At 39.2% G+C, this 18,528-nt stretch overlaps 1 protein-coding gene across 6 annotated transcripts in view; it reads right to left on the bottom strand.

The window, feature by feature from the left end:
• Positions 1-7,163: 7,163 nt before the first annotated feature.
• Positions 7,164-18,528, bottom strand: part of kat6b (K(lysine) acetyltransferase 6B) — a 43,298-nt gene continuing 31,933 nt past the window's right edge. For 5 of the 6 annotated variants that reach the window (XM_073873260.1, XM_073873255.1, XM_073873257.1 and 2 more), the window contains 7 exons: positions 17,802-17,963; positions 17,416-17,511; positions 15,980-16,209; positions 14,537-14,693; positions 13,397-13,636; positions 11,371-11,638; positions 7,164-11,028 (listed from right to left, as the gene is read on the bottom strand). In XM_073873260.1, coding sequence (XP_073729361.1) covers positions 8,414-11,028; positions 11,371-11,638; positions 13,397-13,636; positions 14,537-14,693; positions 15,980-16,209; positions 17,416-17,511; positions 17,802-17,963 — 3,768 coding nt within the window. In that variant the 3' untranslated portion in view covers positions 7,164-8,413. The remainder of the gene's footprint in view (positions 11,029-11,370; positions 11,639-13,396; positions 13,637-14,536; positions 14,694-15,979; positions 16,210-17,415; positions 17,512-17,801; positions 17,964-18,528) is intronic. The other variant, XM_073873258.1, reaches the window with a different exon arrangement.

Genomic DNA, 18,528 nt, shown 5'->3' on the forward strand with positions numbered 1-18,528 from the left:
TGGCAAAATGTGTGTGCATGAATGATTTGAAATTCATGAAAATTAAGAGCTCGTTTCGCATTAATAGAGCCGCTTCGGTGGAAAAGAAAGAAGATTTCAAGGTTGAAGAAATAAGTGAACCTGACAAAACAGTAAAAAGAATTCAACATCACCAATTTAATGACTTGGCTGTCAAGGTGAGTGATGGTTGTGACTGAGGATGAGAGGAGGGGGAAAAACATCCAGTGCTGATGGTTTTGAAAACCATCCCTCTCCGGAGATGATTCATGTGTCCTTTTCACATATCTGGGAAGCGAAAAGCAATTACCATTCCATTTGCAGCGGCCAAGCTCGTATTACAGAGACTGCGTTAAACTCGGTTCAAAAAAGAAACACCTTTTGGATTAAATTACAAGCGCCGCTCTATAGAGATTTCCTATTTTTGTCAAATTTAGTCACTGGGTGCCAGGAAGGACAGCTGCCTGTAGGAGGGCTCCTAGCAGGCTGTGTAAGAAGGGAATAATTGGCTGGTGGAATTGGGCCTGGGCTTTACATCTCGTCTGGGACAAAAGTCAGATTTATTGGCCTTTGACTGAATCAGCCGTCTTCCTCGCTCGTATCTGTCACAATTCATGAAGCACAAACACGACCAACACAAGCACAATCTGTGATCAGAGAATGAATGATCATTCTAGACGTGTAAATTTGCTGCACTGTACACACATGTGACCCTGTCTGTGAAATCCAGACTAAAGTCTTATAATCTAATCATGAGATTGAATTCAATCTTTGACTTAGTCAATATTAAAGATATCAAGGTTATATTTCAGAATGTTGTTTACTTTATGTAGAAAATAGTAAATGACAAAAAATAGATTTTAGCTGTGCACTGTCAGTGTCACATATTATCGTCAAAGCTTTGACATTCACGGCAACAACTCTTGTTGACAAGAAAGAACGACCTCATGGTTTTTGTGCAAGCACCTTATTACATCGTAAAGTTACGTGTGGATGATTCTCACGAAACCATTGAAACACCACGTCACTAATGATTTTAGCTTTAAAATGTGTAATATAGTAACATTAAAAAGCATCAGAATTAACACAATACTGTGTTCTACCCTGCACAATGTGTGATTTCAACATAAGAATTTATAATTGTAAATTTTATCTGATTTTCTGCTGAAATTCTCATTACCGCAATGTGTCCGGCTGTGTTTGAACATGCGTTATGTTGTAATTGAATCAAATTAACACAAAAATATTAAGAAAAAAAATAAATGTTTTGTCAGACTACTTTAGATGACAGAAAAAATATTTACTGAATATTCATGTATAATAATAATGAAGAAAAATTAGGAAAATGATGTGTCCATGCCTGATGTTCTCATCCTCCGCAACACTTTTTGAGAACAGTTTAAGCACACATACAGAATTTTAATAAAGTTTGATTTTGACTGACCAAGCACATGGACCAGTTACTTCAAGATGGCTACCAGGTAAGATTATTTTTTTTTAACAGTTTATTTGAAATATTGTCTTGTCAGAACATTTTGATTATCATTACCGCAACAGATGCTTATTAAATGTTAATTTAATTAATAGAAGCATAATACTTTAAATGCATGTGCAGAATCTCCAAATTATGTTCTTTCAGGTTTGTCATGTCATTTTGAAAATATGTCAGTGTTGATGTTTTCTGACTGTTGCGGTAATGAGATTTTTTTAGGACTAATTTTTTAAATTATGTTACAAAAAGTGTTAAATGATAAGTAAAAGTTTTTAAATTAATGTTCCCATTTACTCCAGACTTTGTTTTTCAATGTCTGGTGGGAAAAAAGTAAATTTAAGCAATTTTTACATTTTCATGCTTGACATTTTTAAAACCAAGTTTTCGTGAGAATCACCCGTGTAAGGGATTAGATTAGGGATTACAACCTGTGATTTAAAGAGCACCAATGGTCCGATTCACAATTTGACACTTCCTTTGGTGTGTAAGTGTTTATTAGTACATGTTACCGATATGCAAAAGATACAAGCCCCAAAGTAAACGATGATGTGAGTTATCGTCTCCAATGTAAAACACTTTTCTTGGACTACAACAAACACACGGATTGTAGGCAACAGTTTACTTCCTGGGGTTGGTGATGTAGTAAAGACCGACATTATCATAATTCCTCCTGCTTGGATTCACAGCCTGTAAGTTAACTCCTGTTAGCATTGCATTGTGTGCGAATCTTTCAAACATGGTAAGGAGCGTCACATTTCCAGCTGACGTTAAAGGTATTCAGACCAATCACAACGTACAGATTAGCTGGCCAATCAGGAAAACAGAGCTTTTCAGATCCGAACGTTTCAGGAAGAGAGTAAAATCTGGAGCTACCAAAATGTACGGTATGTGGAAAATAATTTGTTTTTTTACCCATAAACCACACAAAAACATATTATACCAAATACACAAAATAACGTTTTTTAGCAAATGAAATAGGTGCTCTTTAAGGTTTTTGCCTAATACATTATGTCAGATAAGACACATTTAATTTTCTTTTCTAAATGTAGAAATGGTTTCATAAACATTTATGGTTTTAAAGATATTTTAGAGAATTTAACCCCACCCAAAAAAAGGTTCACGGGTATTTATTACATAGAATCGCGTTGCAAACCTTGCGATCAGAAGCCATACGATTACTTTATATGAAGAAATCCATAAATGCAACGCACACAGTCAGAGCTCATTTCAAACATAAACTGGAACATTAACTCATGACGCAATCTGCCACGAGAGCCAATAGGCTTGTTCGACATCTTGTGCCGCAAGAATCGACAGCCGGATGGCGTCGGGGTCCCGCGAGAGCGATTCGCGAAATCATACGTAGGAGTTTGCTTTGGAGTCGCTCTTGCGGAGCTTTGGCGTCGTCCGGCTGTCCATTCTTTCGGTGCCGCATGAAGTCGAACGAGCCTAATAGCATTTCACATTCTTAGTTGATGTAATGATGCATTCGGTCACAAGACATACGAGAGCCTATGGAATTTCACAATCAAAGATGACGTATCACTGCTTCTTCTGGCGCCAGTCTTTGACCATGTTTACGCTGTCAGTCCAAATCCGATTTTAGTGTATATCCGATTGGAATCCAATCACATTTAAGCGTGTGAACGACCAAAAACCACATGAAATCCGTTTTTTTCTAATCCATTTCAGGCTACATCCAGAGGTGGTTTGAACTCCTTTTCAAAAAGGATTTCCAGAAATCCATATCAGCCTGACCGCTCTGATCACATTTGTGTAGCTTTTCGGTTACGTCATGCTGTCGCGTCACGTAAAACAAACAAGTCAGATGAAGAGGCACATTGTCATGCCAGCTCAACATCATTGCCAAAGAAACAGTGCAGATAATCCGGAAAACGGCAGAACGCTACAGGACGCACAGATTGGATCTGATCAGTTGTGATACACAAAATGGACAGTGAGTCTGTCAAATCAAATATGCACCAAAAATGGATTTGGACTGACAGTGTGACCAAGGTTTTTGAACCAGTGCACACCGTACGGATCAGGGGTCTCATAAAACCGTGCGTAGGATCCTTACTAAAAGTTTATGTACGCACAAAAGCCAAAAATGGCAAACAGCAAAAGATAGTAAAGACTTATAAAACAAAGCAATGTTCCCTTTAAAAACATACATCATCCTCAGATCCCATACTTCAAGCCCATTCTCACATCAAGTTTATAGGTCTTGATATTTTTTGGCATGTACGCCATTTTTGGCTTTTGGCCGCACATGAAGTTTTGGTGAGGATCCTACGCACGGTTTTGTGGATGGGACCCCTGATTTTTACGGTGGATAACTTTTGCATCTTTTCTTCATATAAATCCATCATTTGAACTTGATACACTTAGAATATTTGAAGTTATGACTATTTTGTATGCTGTGTTTTATATTATATAATACATAAATAGGTATGTTATTTGCCCATAATACCTAAAAAGTGTAATGTGTAATAAAATGCCATTAATCCGTTTTAATCCAGGCGCTAATTTAGTAAACGCATCTTTTGGTCGTATTTGGGTTGGGGCATAGATTGTTTTTGACCCAGGTGCAGTCTTTAAAACTGCCACATGTTAAGATTTAGTCCACGAGACGTTCCTCAAACACACCCATATTCAGTTACAATGACCGCAGCAGGATATTAGTGTTGGAAATTGCGCTGTATGCTAAAGCGAATGAACATCGAGAGCTTGGGGACACCATGATATCAAGTTGTAGTGAGATTCAGATGTGCAACTTCCTTATCATGCCATGTAACCGAGGTCAGGACTCAAAGATCAATATCCTAAAAATATCATTTCAATGTTCTATTCTGGGCCAAGCAGCCATGCAGTTTGCTCTGTATAAACCCGTGCTGTAGGCTGTAATACTTGAGTTAAGAACCTAATGTTGGGGGATTACATTATTTGAGATTTTTCCTGTCTACAGACTGATACTTTTAATTGCATATTGTGGAAAAACCAGTCATGTATTTGGAATGAGGGGAAAAGTGGACACCGATGGCAGTTTTGATCGTAATCTTTATTTTATGAGGGTAAAGCCCACATCTTTGCTAAGCAACGTTCCAACAAACTATAGCACTTATTTGCACATCTACCAAAAACTGACATCTGTTTTGACAGAGTACTTTAACTGTCATATCAGTGCGATCATGCATGCTTGCAGGCTCTTACAGTAATGAAGCTTTAAGACACTGACACGGTATGACTTGTGAAAATAATTACAGTCAAGTGTTTGCTTTCAGGCTGAACCAATAGAGCTTGTAGATCAGAAAACAGCTTTGACATCTGCAGGTCCCTTATTAGCTGGATTAAAACCATAACATGCTGACATGTAATTACACAAACCTATAAAACCAGTTAAAAGATGAATGTTACATGACGTTCATTTTTCTTCAAAGTAGTTAGACTTGTGTGTTCACCAATAGTAAGAAAATATGCTTTTAGAGAATTTGACCTGGAGAAATGAAGCCAAAGGAGAATATTCACAAATACTAAATCTGGCCCAATTAAAAATGGTGTACGAGCTGAATATTAAATCTCATTCACCAGTTTGTGTGAAGAATGTCAACGTATGATATTTACTTTCACACCACAAAATGCCAAGTTTGCAAGTATTCCAGGTTTTGCAGAGATTTTGCTAAACTTGATGACAAGTATAGATCGCCGCCGACTTAAGAAACAGAGAACGAAACATCCTCTACGCGAAAACGGAAATTGAATGATGTTGTTAACTGAAGACTGAGCATTGATTACTATATAGACTTATAGTACATACCTACTTCAAACCTCTCTGAGTTTCTCTAGCCTGGAGCTCAATCTATTGACCATGCACTCAGCAAAGCAGAAAGTAAGTAAAGAGAGAGACAGGGCATGTTAAATCTCTTTAGATAAGAGCTAAGTAACAGACACTCAAGGACTCAATCATCAGAGCCCCGAAGAATTCAAATGAGATGCCCGAAAACACAACGTGTTTCTGATGCAGTCTTTTCCAAGGAGAAGTGATCTATTCTAAGATTATTTTTCAATGATGGAGAGATAAATCGTGTTGCTGATATACTGAAGAAAGCTTTGTTTTCACTGCAATAATGTATTTGATTCATGTGCTTTAGTATATTGATTCGACTTTGAAATGAACATACATTCAAAAGCATCAGCTTCATGCTTTATTCAGGAAATAAGGGTTTATGAGGGTCCTGCACTTTACATGGCGTAAGGCCGCTTAATACACAGTGCTCTCGAATCCTTGATTCTGATTGGCCAGTAGCATCATGCAAAGATCAATTATTTCCCTAATAACAGCTACCTGAAACTGATAACACAGCCTCATCCGGGTACCGCAATCTTCTACCGTGAGGTTTAATGCGCTGAAAGCCCTAATGCTGTTTGTACTCAAAAAGTCAAGCAATCATGACTTAAATTTAGCATTTTGGATCCATAACTTAACTATCTTAGTTAATTTAACTTATTAACTTACATAAACCATAAACTTGAAAATCCAAGTGCAATTAACTTAAGATTATCAGTTCAAAATGCTGTGAGGAATACCCATAAGCCCTTGCGCCTGAAATTTTTGAATGATTTATCTTTGGCCCAAGAATAACAACAGATGAGACATGTAAACCAGTTGATAATAACATTTCTTAGAGTTTTACACTTTTTGTAACATTATTGATGTTTTTTTTTTACAAATGATAGTTTTTTTGTGAAGTCACCGTTCTGGTGATCAGTGTTTCCTTTAGTATGCATGCACCACATTTAACTCATTGTATTTCTCTCCACTAAAATAAAGATACACGTGAACAGTGCAGTTTGTTGTGTGCTTCTGTGGAGAATTAAGTTCATTCATTGATTGACATCAAGTCAGTCCTGAATATCTTTCATTACACATTGTAAAGTTAAATGACAATTTAAGTTAAGTCTCTATGAAATTAATTGTTTAAGTGCACAGTACAAACTCCAAGTGTGGTGAACTTAACCATTTAAGTTGAGTCTATGTGGCCACCAAGTAAAGTAAACTTAAATATATAAGTTTTTGGGAGACCTACTTAATTTAATTAAGGGAAAAAGTTTACTCAAATCAATTGAGTTCAGTCAACTTATTAGGTTATTATATATACATGCATACATATACATAAATTAAAAAGGAAGTAAAAACACTTAAGTAGTGTCTGCCTTTGCATTTATAACACATGCCGTTTATATATTGGTTGGGCCGCTTTATAACATGGGAGCATAAATGGAGTATACCCACTTTTTCTGGGATGACTACACTACTTCAGAAATTGTCAAAATATTTACCCCAGCTGTCACTGAGACTGTACCCCTTCAAAAATACAGCTTTTGCACCACTTTACTAAGCTACCTTAAAAGTACATATTGATGCCAAAGAGCTTATTAGTACTTCAAAGATGTATACATAATAGTACATCTTAGGACCTTTTTAAAGGGTACTGCCCAGGTGACATATTTTAACCATTATTTATTTCTAACAGTGTAGGGTGATAAGACCCTGTAAAAACAACTAGTTGGCTTTACATTACTCGTTAATTGTCATGTTTGGAAATAAATTAGCAAAGTACAAAATAAGTCACAGCAAACAAGATGAGTTTGAAAACAGAGAGTCCATACACACTTTCAAGTCTGTCAGTGGCTCATCATAATTTATTTTCTGCTAAAATGTACAGCATTTAAGTGACCGACTAAAAAGGTAACTCATAAATACAGGACTGTTGCTCTGGTAATTAGTACAGTCAGGATATCCTTCTTACGTCAAACTGCCATTCTGTACAGGTACAAAGGCTACAAAATAAGCTATACAAACAGACACAGATACAATTTACCTTTTTACATGCCATCTGTTTTGTCTATCAACAAGGCTACTGCTCTACATTTCAGTAAAATATAAATCAGATGTTTTATAAAGATAAAAAAAATCTACAGATGGAATGAAAATGTAAGTTTAAAGGCATTTCATAAAAGACCGACTTTGGAGTAAATTGACACGATAATAATTTTGCAACTCTGCCCCTTGAAATGTTTTCCTTTACCCTTCCCCGTGATTTCGATTTCTACAGTACATGTACAAATACTGACATTTACTGCTCTTTGCTATATCGTGACAGAAATTGCTTTAAATCGTATAAAAACAGAAAGCTGCCTCGGGTAAAGAAACTTGTTATAAAGTAACAAATTATACACAATTAGCAATAGAACTTTTCAAGCCGAACGTGACAATGTTTTCAAATCTTTACAGTATTATTAGAATCAACAAAAATAGAGTTTAATTTTTTCCTTCCATACGAGGGAAACCTAACCAAGGCCATACATTTAATAGAAAATCGCTTGCTATTAAGCACAACACTGTACAGTACTACTTTGATGCACTGTCACTAACAAAGACGTTATAGCATGCTAAGTATAACCTTACATTTAAAAAAATATAAAAGTAGATTTACAATAATTTAAATAATATGAAGGCATGAGTACAGACTTACATATATAACCTTGCGATTGCTAAAGGTACATTGAAAAGGCTCTTTTGTCCAAAAACATACAATGCAGGCACATTTAAAGGTTCCATAATGCAGGTTCCAACTTAAAGAAAATCTAACCTCCATTCAACTGCAATGCAGTTCGGGGGAGATTTACTCTTACGCAAATGTTACATTTTTAAATCGTATGCTGTAAGGCTTCCCATAAATAGGGGAAAAAAGCTAAAATTTAGCCAATAAACAAAAGGTTTTTTGCATTCTTACCAAGTGCTGGTTCTTTCAGAAAGATCCATAAAAGCGAACATTAACAATGAAAACAAGAATAAACAAAATACCTCAAAGTCAACTAACTGACTTTTTAACATCATGACCCCCTTAATCGGGTCTCTGATTATCGTCTCATATAAGGTCCATTTAAGGGTTGTTTGGACATGCCGGTATTCACGTAACCATGATGACCCGCCGGGCTGTACATCATATTGCCATGTGGAGGGGCCTGCATGGGCTGCTGTGGGTAAGGCTGGGTACCCATCATGCCCATCTGCATAGAGTACTGCGGAGATTGATTCATATAGGTAGGATTGCCATGGTAGCCCCCGTTCATCATGGGCTGAGTCACTCTGTAAGTGTTCATTGCGTTAAGAGGCGCCATATTTACGTTCATCGAGTTGTAGGCCGGTGCGGGCATGAGGTTGACCCCCATGTTCATCCGTGGCGGCATAGCCAGCGTCCTTCCTGGAGCCTGCATGGTTACAGTCTGAGGACCCCTACCGTACATCTGCTGCTGGTGGTGGGGTGGCAGAGGGGCCGATTTGGAGCGAATGGACACGGGATGATGGTGGTGATGATGATTCTTGGGAGGCATTTGTGTTTGGAGTCTCTGAGAAGGGCCCAAGTTCATGTTGGATGAAGCCATGTTGCGCTGCAGCATCATAGACTGTGAAGTCATGTTTGGGGGAGGAGTCACAGTAGCCTGTGATTGAGGTCCTCCGCCCGTGTGCGGAGGCTGAGACAGTGACACCAACGCGGGATTGTGAGGGCCGAGCTGCGTGGACAACGAGCCGTTGTTGTTTGCATAGGATGTCATGGAGTGCGAGGCAGAATGGCTAAAGGGTAGGGGGTCCATAAGGGTGTTGGTGAGCTGTTGGAGTTTCGCCAGGCTGAATGTAGCCGAGGGCTGACCGTAGTGTCCGCCTCCGTACTCGCCCTGGCCCATTCGGTCATACAAGCCCAGATTGGTGGACGGGTTGTTGGATTCTTGGATGTCAGATAGCTGCATGGGTGGAGCAAAACTAGCAGGCATGGAGCAGTGCGAAAGAGGCTGCTGGTACTGATGTTGCGGATGTTGGTGATGTTGAGGATGGTGCGGATGGTGCTGGTGATGGGTGAGGTGATGATTGTGGCTATGCCCGTGTCCGTGCCCATGCCCGTGCGCATGGCTGGGCTGCCTCTCGGGCACACAACCTTGTGGCGACTTCACATTGCATCCCTGAGGGGAGCTCATGCTGGTTTGCTGGAGCATGCTGCAGGCGCCAGTATTGTTCACCACAGGAACGGCCATCTGCTGGGACACAGCACAGCTGCTCTGACTGTGGCTGCCACCGGAGGAGAGGTTGCCATAGGAACAGCTGCTCTGGGAGGAGGCGCCAGCTCCTGCTCCCGTGCCACAAATGCTGTTACCCAGCGTGGAGTCGTAACTGCTGGGGTTCTCGTAATTCTCAGTGGTGCTCTCTATGCTGCCCAGGTCACTGAAGCCACTGTCCACCACCTGCTGGGAATGGTCCGACACGGACGGCACGTCCATGATCGGGCTGGTCTCCATGTTGTTATGAAGCGAATGCACGGAGACGGCGGTACCCTGATCGGGGCTGATCTGTGTGTAACCGCTTTCCAATATCGACACCGCTGGGCTGTTGACTGATCGTACAGATTGACTTGGGTGTGAATGGACAGAAGACAGAGGGCTGCTGTGATCCGACTGCTGGCAGTCATCCACGGGGGTCATCTGAGGACTCTGCTCTACGTGCACATACCTCTGTAGGCTGTGGCAAGCCTCCTGAGTCTCCACGCAGTCCTGAAAGTGCCTCTCCTGCTCCGAATCTTGAGTCAGAGACTGAACCGCCTGGGCAGTCTCCATGTCAAGCTCAGGGCAAAGGTTATGATCCTCTTTAATCGCAGGGGTCAATGGGCCAGTATGCTTTTCATCAGGCTTCTGACCGTTGTCCTCTTCCTCTGTTTCCGAGTCTGGAGGATGATCCGAATCCACAGTGTCACCCTGTTGAATGTCCATGTCAATGAGAGCGCTCTCAGATGCAAGCTCTGTCGAGCAATGAAGAGGTGCATCCACAGAGTTTGGCTGCAATTCAGTATTATTATTACTGGGTGTTGTAACTGGCTCCAGATCTTCACTAAGGACTCTTTCTGGTACTGGCAATGGGTCCTCCATTCTCTGTTCGTGGCTATCATCTTCATCATCTGCATCGTGATCATCCACGCGAGCTGGTTCGGGCTCTTCGTCCTCATCCTCTTCCTCATCTCGTTCTCTCTTATCAACCCTGCTATCTGCTTCAACCTCTGGCTTCAGGTCATTCACTTCCTCTGGATTCTGAGTCGACTGTTCAGCATAGTCCATTGGACCTGCTGTCTCTGTATTCTCATCATCACGTGGAGAATTTTCCACAGTGTCAGACTTATCTGTGGATTCATCCTCGTTGACCTTATGAGACTCGGGTTGTTCCGGACTGTGGGCCTCTGAAACACAGGCGTCCAGCTCCAGGTTCTCCGGCCTTGGATCTCTGTAGGACTCACATGGTTCTGATAATGAGGCAGGGCTGGCGGCCTGCTCCTCCTGCTCCACCGTGACCATAGGTGTCTCAGGAGGTGTGTAGAGGTTGAGCTTAAAACCCATTTTGCGCTCCTTCAGTCTCCATTTGGGTGGGCCACGCTTGACACCTTTGGGCCAGCCTTTCTTCCGTTTAACTGTACGAGGATTGTCCTTTTTTACTGCTGAAGAAACAAACAATAGATTAATTTATCTCAAGCATTCAAGCAAAATAAAAAATGTAGGGCTGTCAAAATTATTTAATTATTACAATTATATTTGATTTTAAGATGTTAATGCATTCAGTGCTATGTATAAGGAAAGAAAACTAAGCAGGCCTAATGAGATTAGTATATATTTATTAAGCTTTATCAAAATGCATAATAAACACCAAGGAAATGCAAATCTGCAATAATTAAAACTAAATAGTGCGATACATATTTAGAAAACAGAACAGAATGAATGTATGTATTAAGAAAAAAACCATGTGTACAGCCCTAATAAAATATTAACAAGCATTGCTTCACCTTCCACACTTCCTCCTTTACATTGATTTGAGTGATTGTCATCTACACGTCTCCTTGGTCGCCCAGGCCGCCGCACGGCTACTCTTCTCTGCTCTTCCTCATCCTCACTGCCGCCCCTTCTGCTGGGCTGTGGCAGAGGACTCTCTACATCCGAATTGTCAAAGGGCTCATCCAGCACCTCTGTTCTCTCCGAGATGGTCTCTGTGGTGACACTGCTGTTAATTCGTGTTCTCCTTCGCCCTCTCTTCCGTCTCAGAGTGGGTGTCCGCTGAAAAAGAAACAAGTACATTTAAAACATTGGCCGAAGTGCTTAATGCATGTTTAAGAACAACTTATGCTTGGAGAATGGAATAAATGTAAGAAGATGTCAAAGCTTGTTAGGCTTAACAACTGTCGTGGCAAAAGAGGGCCACTTTTTTGTCAAATTGTCCCTGGTGCCCTCTAATCCAGAAAGCAGAGGTTTGGAGGAGACAGATACGGTCAAGGGTGATGCTAAACATAGGGAAATGTGGCCGCTTTGTGAATGGGTTGCTTCATGATCTAAATGCAAAAGCCCATCATTTAGACCACAGTGCCTGCACCACAGGCCATTCATTTGGAAAGCTTAGCCTGCCCGAAACCTCAAATGAGTGTGTGCGAAATCAAGCTGACCACAAGCTCCTCACAACATACTCTCCCCCAGGCATTCTGGGATAGCAGTACCCCAACGCAAACAACCGTGCAGCATTACGTGGTGATGGAGAGCTAATAGTTCCCACACAAATCATACAAATAATATTACTTATGGGTTTAAGGAATGATGGAAATTTCTGCAAAAGAGCGATCTTGACTTTCCATCCAAATCCCAAATACTGCTTACATAACGGTTTCAGCTATGAACAACTGCATTCACTTCAGAAAGAAGTAGTGAGTGACAACCACTTTTTTATTAACCCTTAGGTGTTGTTGGGGATGTTTTCATCCACTAGAGTTTTTAAAAAAAAACAATAATATGCTTTTATTATGTAGTTATACTCCATATAACTTAACAAGCCATAAATTAAGCTTTGTTTTTGCACAGGGCTACTAAAGGGTTAATAGTGCCACATGGTGGTCAACAGTAAAAATGATAAATTTGAGCTCTTTGCAAAAGGAAAAAACACCAACATTCAAAAATGCATGATAAAAAGGTGTTATAGCTCTGCAATCAAAAAATGTGGTTATAATTGAAGTCAATGGGGCAAAAACAGCCACTAACAGTAAATGAGGGAGAAAATAAAATAAAAACTGATGCTACACAAAAACTAAAAATGCATCAAAGCCAATGTTTTTACCATTCTTTGACATGCCCAAGACTGTGAAAAAAGGTTTTAAAAAAATCCAGTTTAAAATCATTTTTTATATTGAAAATCTGTGAAAATTTTGTGAGTTTTTTCCCCAAATCAGTGACACCACTTATGAACTTGGCAATTAAAGAGTCAAAATCATGGATTTTTGTGAACATTTTGTAGTTTTGATCAGTAGTATGGTTGATTAACAGATTTATGAAAAAATATTCATCATATATATAAATATTAAAAAATATATTTATTTAATATATATATATATATATATATATATATATATATATATATATATTAAATAAATATATTTTTTAATATTTATATATATGATGAATATTTTTTCATAAATCTGTTATATATATAGTGTCATGACTTTAGACACTAAAAATATAAATAACAATATTGCCTTTAATTCACCGTAGTTGCTCCCATCTGATCTATAGTTTATGAGTACATTTGTTAAATTAGGGTCTATATTTCAAAACATGGGCACCCATGTTACTCTTTAGTGCACAAACGCATTTCTATATTCTGTATACACCGGGATTCCCTCCCTCATTTAAATGCAAATAATGCTGCCAAAACTTTGGTGTGTACGTGGCCACTGGATACTTGAGGATATTCAATATAAAAGGAGGATACATTAAAACCACATAAGAAATGCATGTCTTCCAAACCACCCAACCAGAGAATCTCATATTTACCTTTCTCTTAAAGCCCTGCCCAGACTGGGATTTGATTGAGTCGACATCATCTTCATCATCCTCATCTTCACTGCTGCTTTCCTCGCTCGCTTCCAACTCTTTCCCAGCATTGTTTGCGAAATGTGGATCTGAGTATCTCCTACTAAAGTTCTTGCATTTGGTTAGAGGAGGTCTGGTGGTGTAACCCATCCCTGTTGTTCTGCTCTTGGTCGATGTACTGCAGTCCGCACGCTCTCCCGCCTGTTAGTCCACACAAACACAAACAATGAGCCGATGTGTACCGACCCAAGCCAAGCAGACAAATAACATCTCGCTTTGCTTTAACAGCACCCCTGCAGCGCAGAAATTGTCTCTTGATTAGCCGTTGATCTTGGCAACATTTATTTTTAAGCGGCTGTGAAAGATTGCATTTCATGGGACATTCAGAGGCATTAATAATACAGCGCTTTGATTTAGGTCACTCAGGAAGCTGGGATACTGTTAGAAGTGCTTTTAGCTATCTTTGTGAACTCAGTCTGAACTCCTGAAAAAAGGCAAATGAGATAAATTTAGCTCACTTTAAAGCAAGCGTTTTTGCGTAGCTAATAACGCAGGGAAAGCAACCTACGGTATGCTTCACATAACCTGCATGATCTGCGTATGGTATAGGGTTCGTTTCAAACACTCAAAGTCTGTTTTTTTAAAAGCAGATCAGAATTTGCTTACATTATCAATTTCGTTTAAGTTCAACATTATGCAAAAACGGTCGAGTTCAGTCAGAGGCCTAAAGAAAGACTTTTTAGTGTCTACTGCATTAACTGTTGCAAAAAGTTAATGCAACAAACCAAGAACGTATCAATTTGATGCGAGACAACTGTAATTTTAAACTGGACTGCAAGTCGCAGAGTGCATCATACAAATAAAGGCTCTGCACATGCTGGGAAGAGCAAATACATGGGTGGTTTATTTATACAGGAACCATGAAAGGTGCATTTTTAAAAAGTGGGTTCGATCACTCCGCATCAAGCAAACACAATTTTTTATGGAGACCAATTTGTGCTTGGACAGACAAACAACATCAATAAAACAGTTTTGCTAACAGTATAAGCTTTCATTGGAGCACCAAATCGAATCATGAATAGACCTTAAAACCGTGGCTACCTGTGTCACAGTTCCCAGCAGCACCTCTGATGGGCTTCTGCAGACAAAAACCGGAGTCCAGCTCAGGCAGTCAGAGTCAACCTCATGAAGTCGAGGTTTTGCCCTCAGTCTGTCCATGTGATCCTGAATGAGCTGATGTCTTCGCATGATAACAAACCTTAAAGCACAAACAGAAAGGAATGTTTGAAATGATATTCAGAACAAACACCATATCATACATCAATCTAAACAATACGCTACATGTAGAGCTACATGTACAGACATGCAAATCAGTGTTTTCCGCGCATAATCTAAACTGAAAGTAATGATATCAAAAACAAGGTATTTATTAAATAAAACGAAAACAAAACTCCACAATAGTGTCATGAACACTCTTATAAATAATATTTTATTAATATTAATAATATTTTTTTGGAAAATATGCTCATTTTCCAGCTGTCCTAGAGTTAAACATTTGATTTTGACTGTTTTGGAATCCATTCAGCTGATCTCCTGGTCTGGCGGCAGGGCCGGCCCTGGGCATAGGCGGAATAGGCAAATGCAAAGGGCGCCGCCGACCCCTTTGGGTGTCCGTGCGCCCAAATTATATATTTTTTTATTATATATATATATATATATATATATATATATATATATATATATATATATATATATATATATATATATAAACATTTAACTATAAATATTTAATTTTGCACAAGAAAACAGCAGTTATTAATGAATTATTAGTAGCATAGTATCTCGGAAGATCATGCTGTTAAATAGCTCTGTGGCTATACTGCACTGAAGCGGCAGTTTAAAATATAAACACAGAATTCAGCCAACGTCAAGAACAAGAAAACGGAAACATCAGAAAGAGAAGCAGAATTTACATAAATGTTACACAGACCATGTTTCAAGGACTTTGCTGCACCCTTGGTTACTTTAGCAAGGGTACTATTTTCAGGCGCTGCGTAATATCATTGCGCCTACTCCAGCCATGTTACAGCAGCAAAGTCTTTGATTATTATGCCAGAATGAGTGTATAGATCCTAGCCATATCTGCCTAGAAAATCTCAACTTTCAATTTTCCGTCTGTCCCAGCACACGATGTAACCACAGAAGAGTCACGTTTCAAATAGGAAAAATATCTAAATGCTTTAGTCATTTTTAGCACGATGCTAATGGTCTAATCAGATTCAATGAATTATGCTAAGCTATGCTAAAAGAGGTACCACCAGACACGGAGATCGGCTGAATGGATTCCAAAACGGTAAAAATCGAATGTTTAACTCTAGGGGAGCTGGAAAATAAGCATATTTTTTTTTAAAAAGTGAAATGTCCCTTTAAAAAACACCCAAAAACAATTCATACGTTTCTCACATCCACTAAAAGATGCTGTACTTTACTGAAAGCTTGCGAGTGAATCGTCAGATTGACAGATACCACCAAAGCCAAACAAACCTGCCATCCTGGAAATCAATCATGTTGAGCTGCTGAAGTGTGGTAGCGATGTCATGTGGACACATGCCCGTGGCTCGGCTCATTCCCCTGATGCTCACACTCTTATCTGGGTGCTTGTGCAGGTACTCCAGTATGACACTTTTCCAATAAGCCAAGTAGGACAGACGACCCAGATCAGATAAAGGCTTCTCAGGGGAGCCGGCCTGGCCCTCCAGCCTGGAAAGTAAGTAACTGAAAGGAAAACAGAGAGACGGAAGATGAGACAATTTGTTTATGAGCGCTGTCAGATTAAGTTTGAACGTCACTCTATAAAAAAGGAAAACTACGTACATGCCACCTGTTAAGGCCTCGAGAAAAATGTACAGGGCTAGGACTGAATGACTTTTTACTTATAAAGGCTCAGTGGTGGCTCGTGACTGCTCATCCGAGGAGCGCAAATTCAAAATATGTGTTCGGAGTGTCATGTGTGTTGCTTGTGTTTTCAAAAGAAGTGTTTGTTGCGCCACGTGAACCATGTGCATCACGTCTTTTGTCAAAATAGGTGCCTGCTGCACATGCGTCAAAACCGTTTAAAAAAAAAAAGACGCTCACATTCACAAAATACACGCAAGACACTCCCTTAACAGTAAACTCTGATTACACATGAGATTATGCGAGTATCTGGCAAACGGAAGCGTCTCTTTTATCATAAACCCTTTAGACGCATCTGCAGCAGGCACTTATTTTGACAAGACACGTATTGCACATAGGATCACTTGACGCGCAGAACACATATTTTGAAATTGACATTACGGGCTACATACATATTGTGTCGAACTTCGCATTGTGCACCCTCGAAAAAAAGAAGTCACCGGCCGCCACTTTAAAAGCTTTTTTTGTATGTTCAAATATAGTTTTTAACAACTACAACTTCACTTATATCCCTAAAAATCCCAGGATTCGTTAACAGTGAGATGTTAGAAAAGTGTGGATAAGACAATATCACTCGCACCACAACAAACATCTGCACAAAAGGCTAATCCAATCTAAAGCTATCCAACTAAAATATCTAATCAAACAAGATGGCCAAAGATTTGAGCTGATGTTGTGTTTAAAACAGATGCTTAAGCAAAGTCAGATTTATTTGATCAGACTTCCAGATTATCTTTAATATGGAACTGATTTAAGTCGTTTGCATTTCAAATACAAAATCAGAGCTCTGCTGATTCCACACAAAGCAAATTCAAATCAAAACATTCACAAGTAAACAAGTGATATCATAACATTGTACATAAGCACATGTTAACATTTAATGATAACTGTGTACAGTACTACAGGATTCATTAGCAACTTTTTCCACTTCATCATGAATCTTTTGCTTTCTATTCACAGGACAACAAAATCTGTTCTTGATGCAAACATCTCATAAGACTTCGAAACCAGTTAATAAATAACTTACTGAAATCAATAAGGAACCTCCCAAATCCTTGCCTTTGGTACTGAGGCATGATCATTATGCAGGAGACATTGTATTTCTGCTGGCAAAGCTTTTCCTAAGGGAAAGAGAGAGAGAAATAGATAGTGTGTCAGTGCGCTGCCAACGCGTGCAATTCAGTGCACCTGCCGTTGTCCTTAACTGAACCAAACACAATCACACAAAGCCCTTTGTTTTGTGACATGATGCAGAAATGTTCACACCATTGTACAATAAATTCTCTTATATGCAAGTCACCGGATACCAACATGCAGAGCTGCCATTTTTTTAATACACTTCCTCCACTGTTAAGTCTATATTTATCTATACTGTATATATACACACACATAAATATTTGATGAAAAGTACCTTTGAGAAGTATCCGACAAGATGACAACCCTTCTCATCATTCTGCGTTAAAACGTAGAAGAGAAAAGGCTCCACGTCGTAATACAGCGTCTTGTGATCCAGGAAAAGTTTTGCAAGCAAGCAAAGGTTTTGGCAGAAAATTTTGCTGATATTTCCGTCGACCTGAGCAAATGAGAAACAAAACAATTAAGATCATAATAAAAATAATAAAATCATAATTTGTATAATCTACATAAATATATATACTTTGCTCTTCCTATTGAAGTCAACTAGTAGGTGAGCTGCATAAATGGATAGTTGACTGATCTAAGAAAATAGGATTAGGCAAGTTTTGGTTTTACCTAACCCGAAAGGATGTTTCTAGATGCAATGTCTTCAAGCAATGCTTTTAGGGGATTAGCATAGCATATTTTATGTACTTCTATGGGGCACAAAAGACATTAATACCAAACTCGCAGATTAACTTTTCTTCTTGCGGACACACTGTGCACAACTCATATTGTTATGCATCATGCCTTACGTACGAAATTGTGATATCGCAATAAATTGAGTTCAAGGTAGTTGCCGGTCATTAATTCATTGAGAACCAGCTTTCATTCATGCCATTGAGATGCGTCTTTCAACAAGCTTGGTGTTTTACAGACTTTGATCTTTGGACATGCCCCTCTTGAACTCATTGCAAATGCAGATTGGATGAAATTAGGATGCGAATGAAGTCGTGCATGAA

Source organism: Misgurnus anguillicaudatus, chromosome 11 (genome assembly GCF_027580225.2).
Source record: "Misgurnus anguillicaudatus chromosome 11, ASM2758022v2, whole genome shotgun sequence".
Taxonomy (NCBI): domain Eukaryota; kingdom Metazoa; phylum Chordata; class Actinopteri; order Cypriniformes; family Cobitidae; genus Misgurnus; species Misgurnus anguillicaudatus.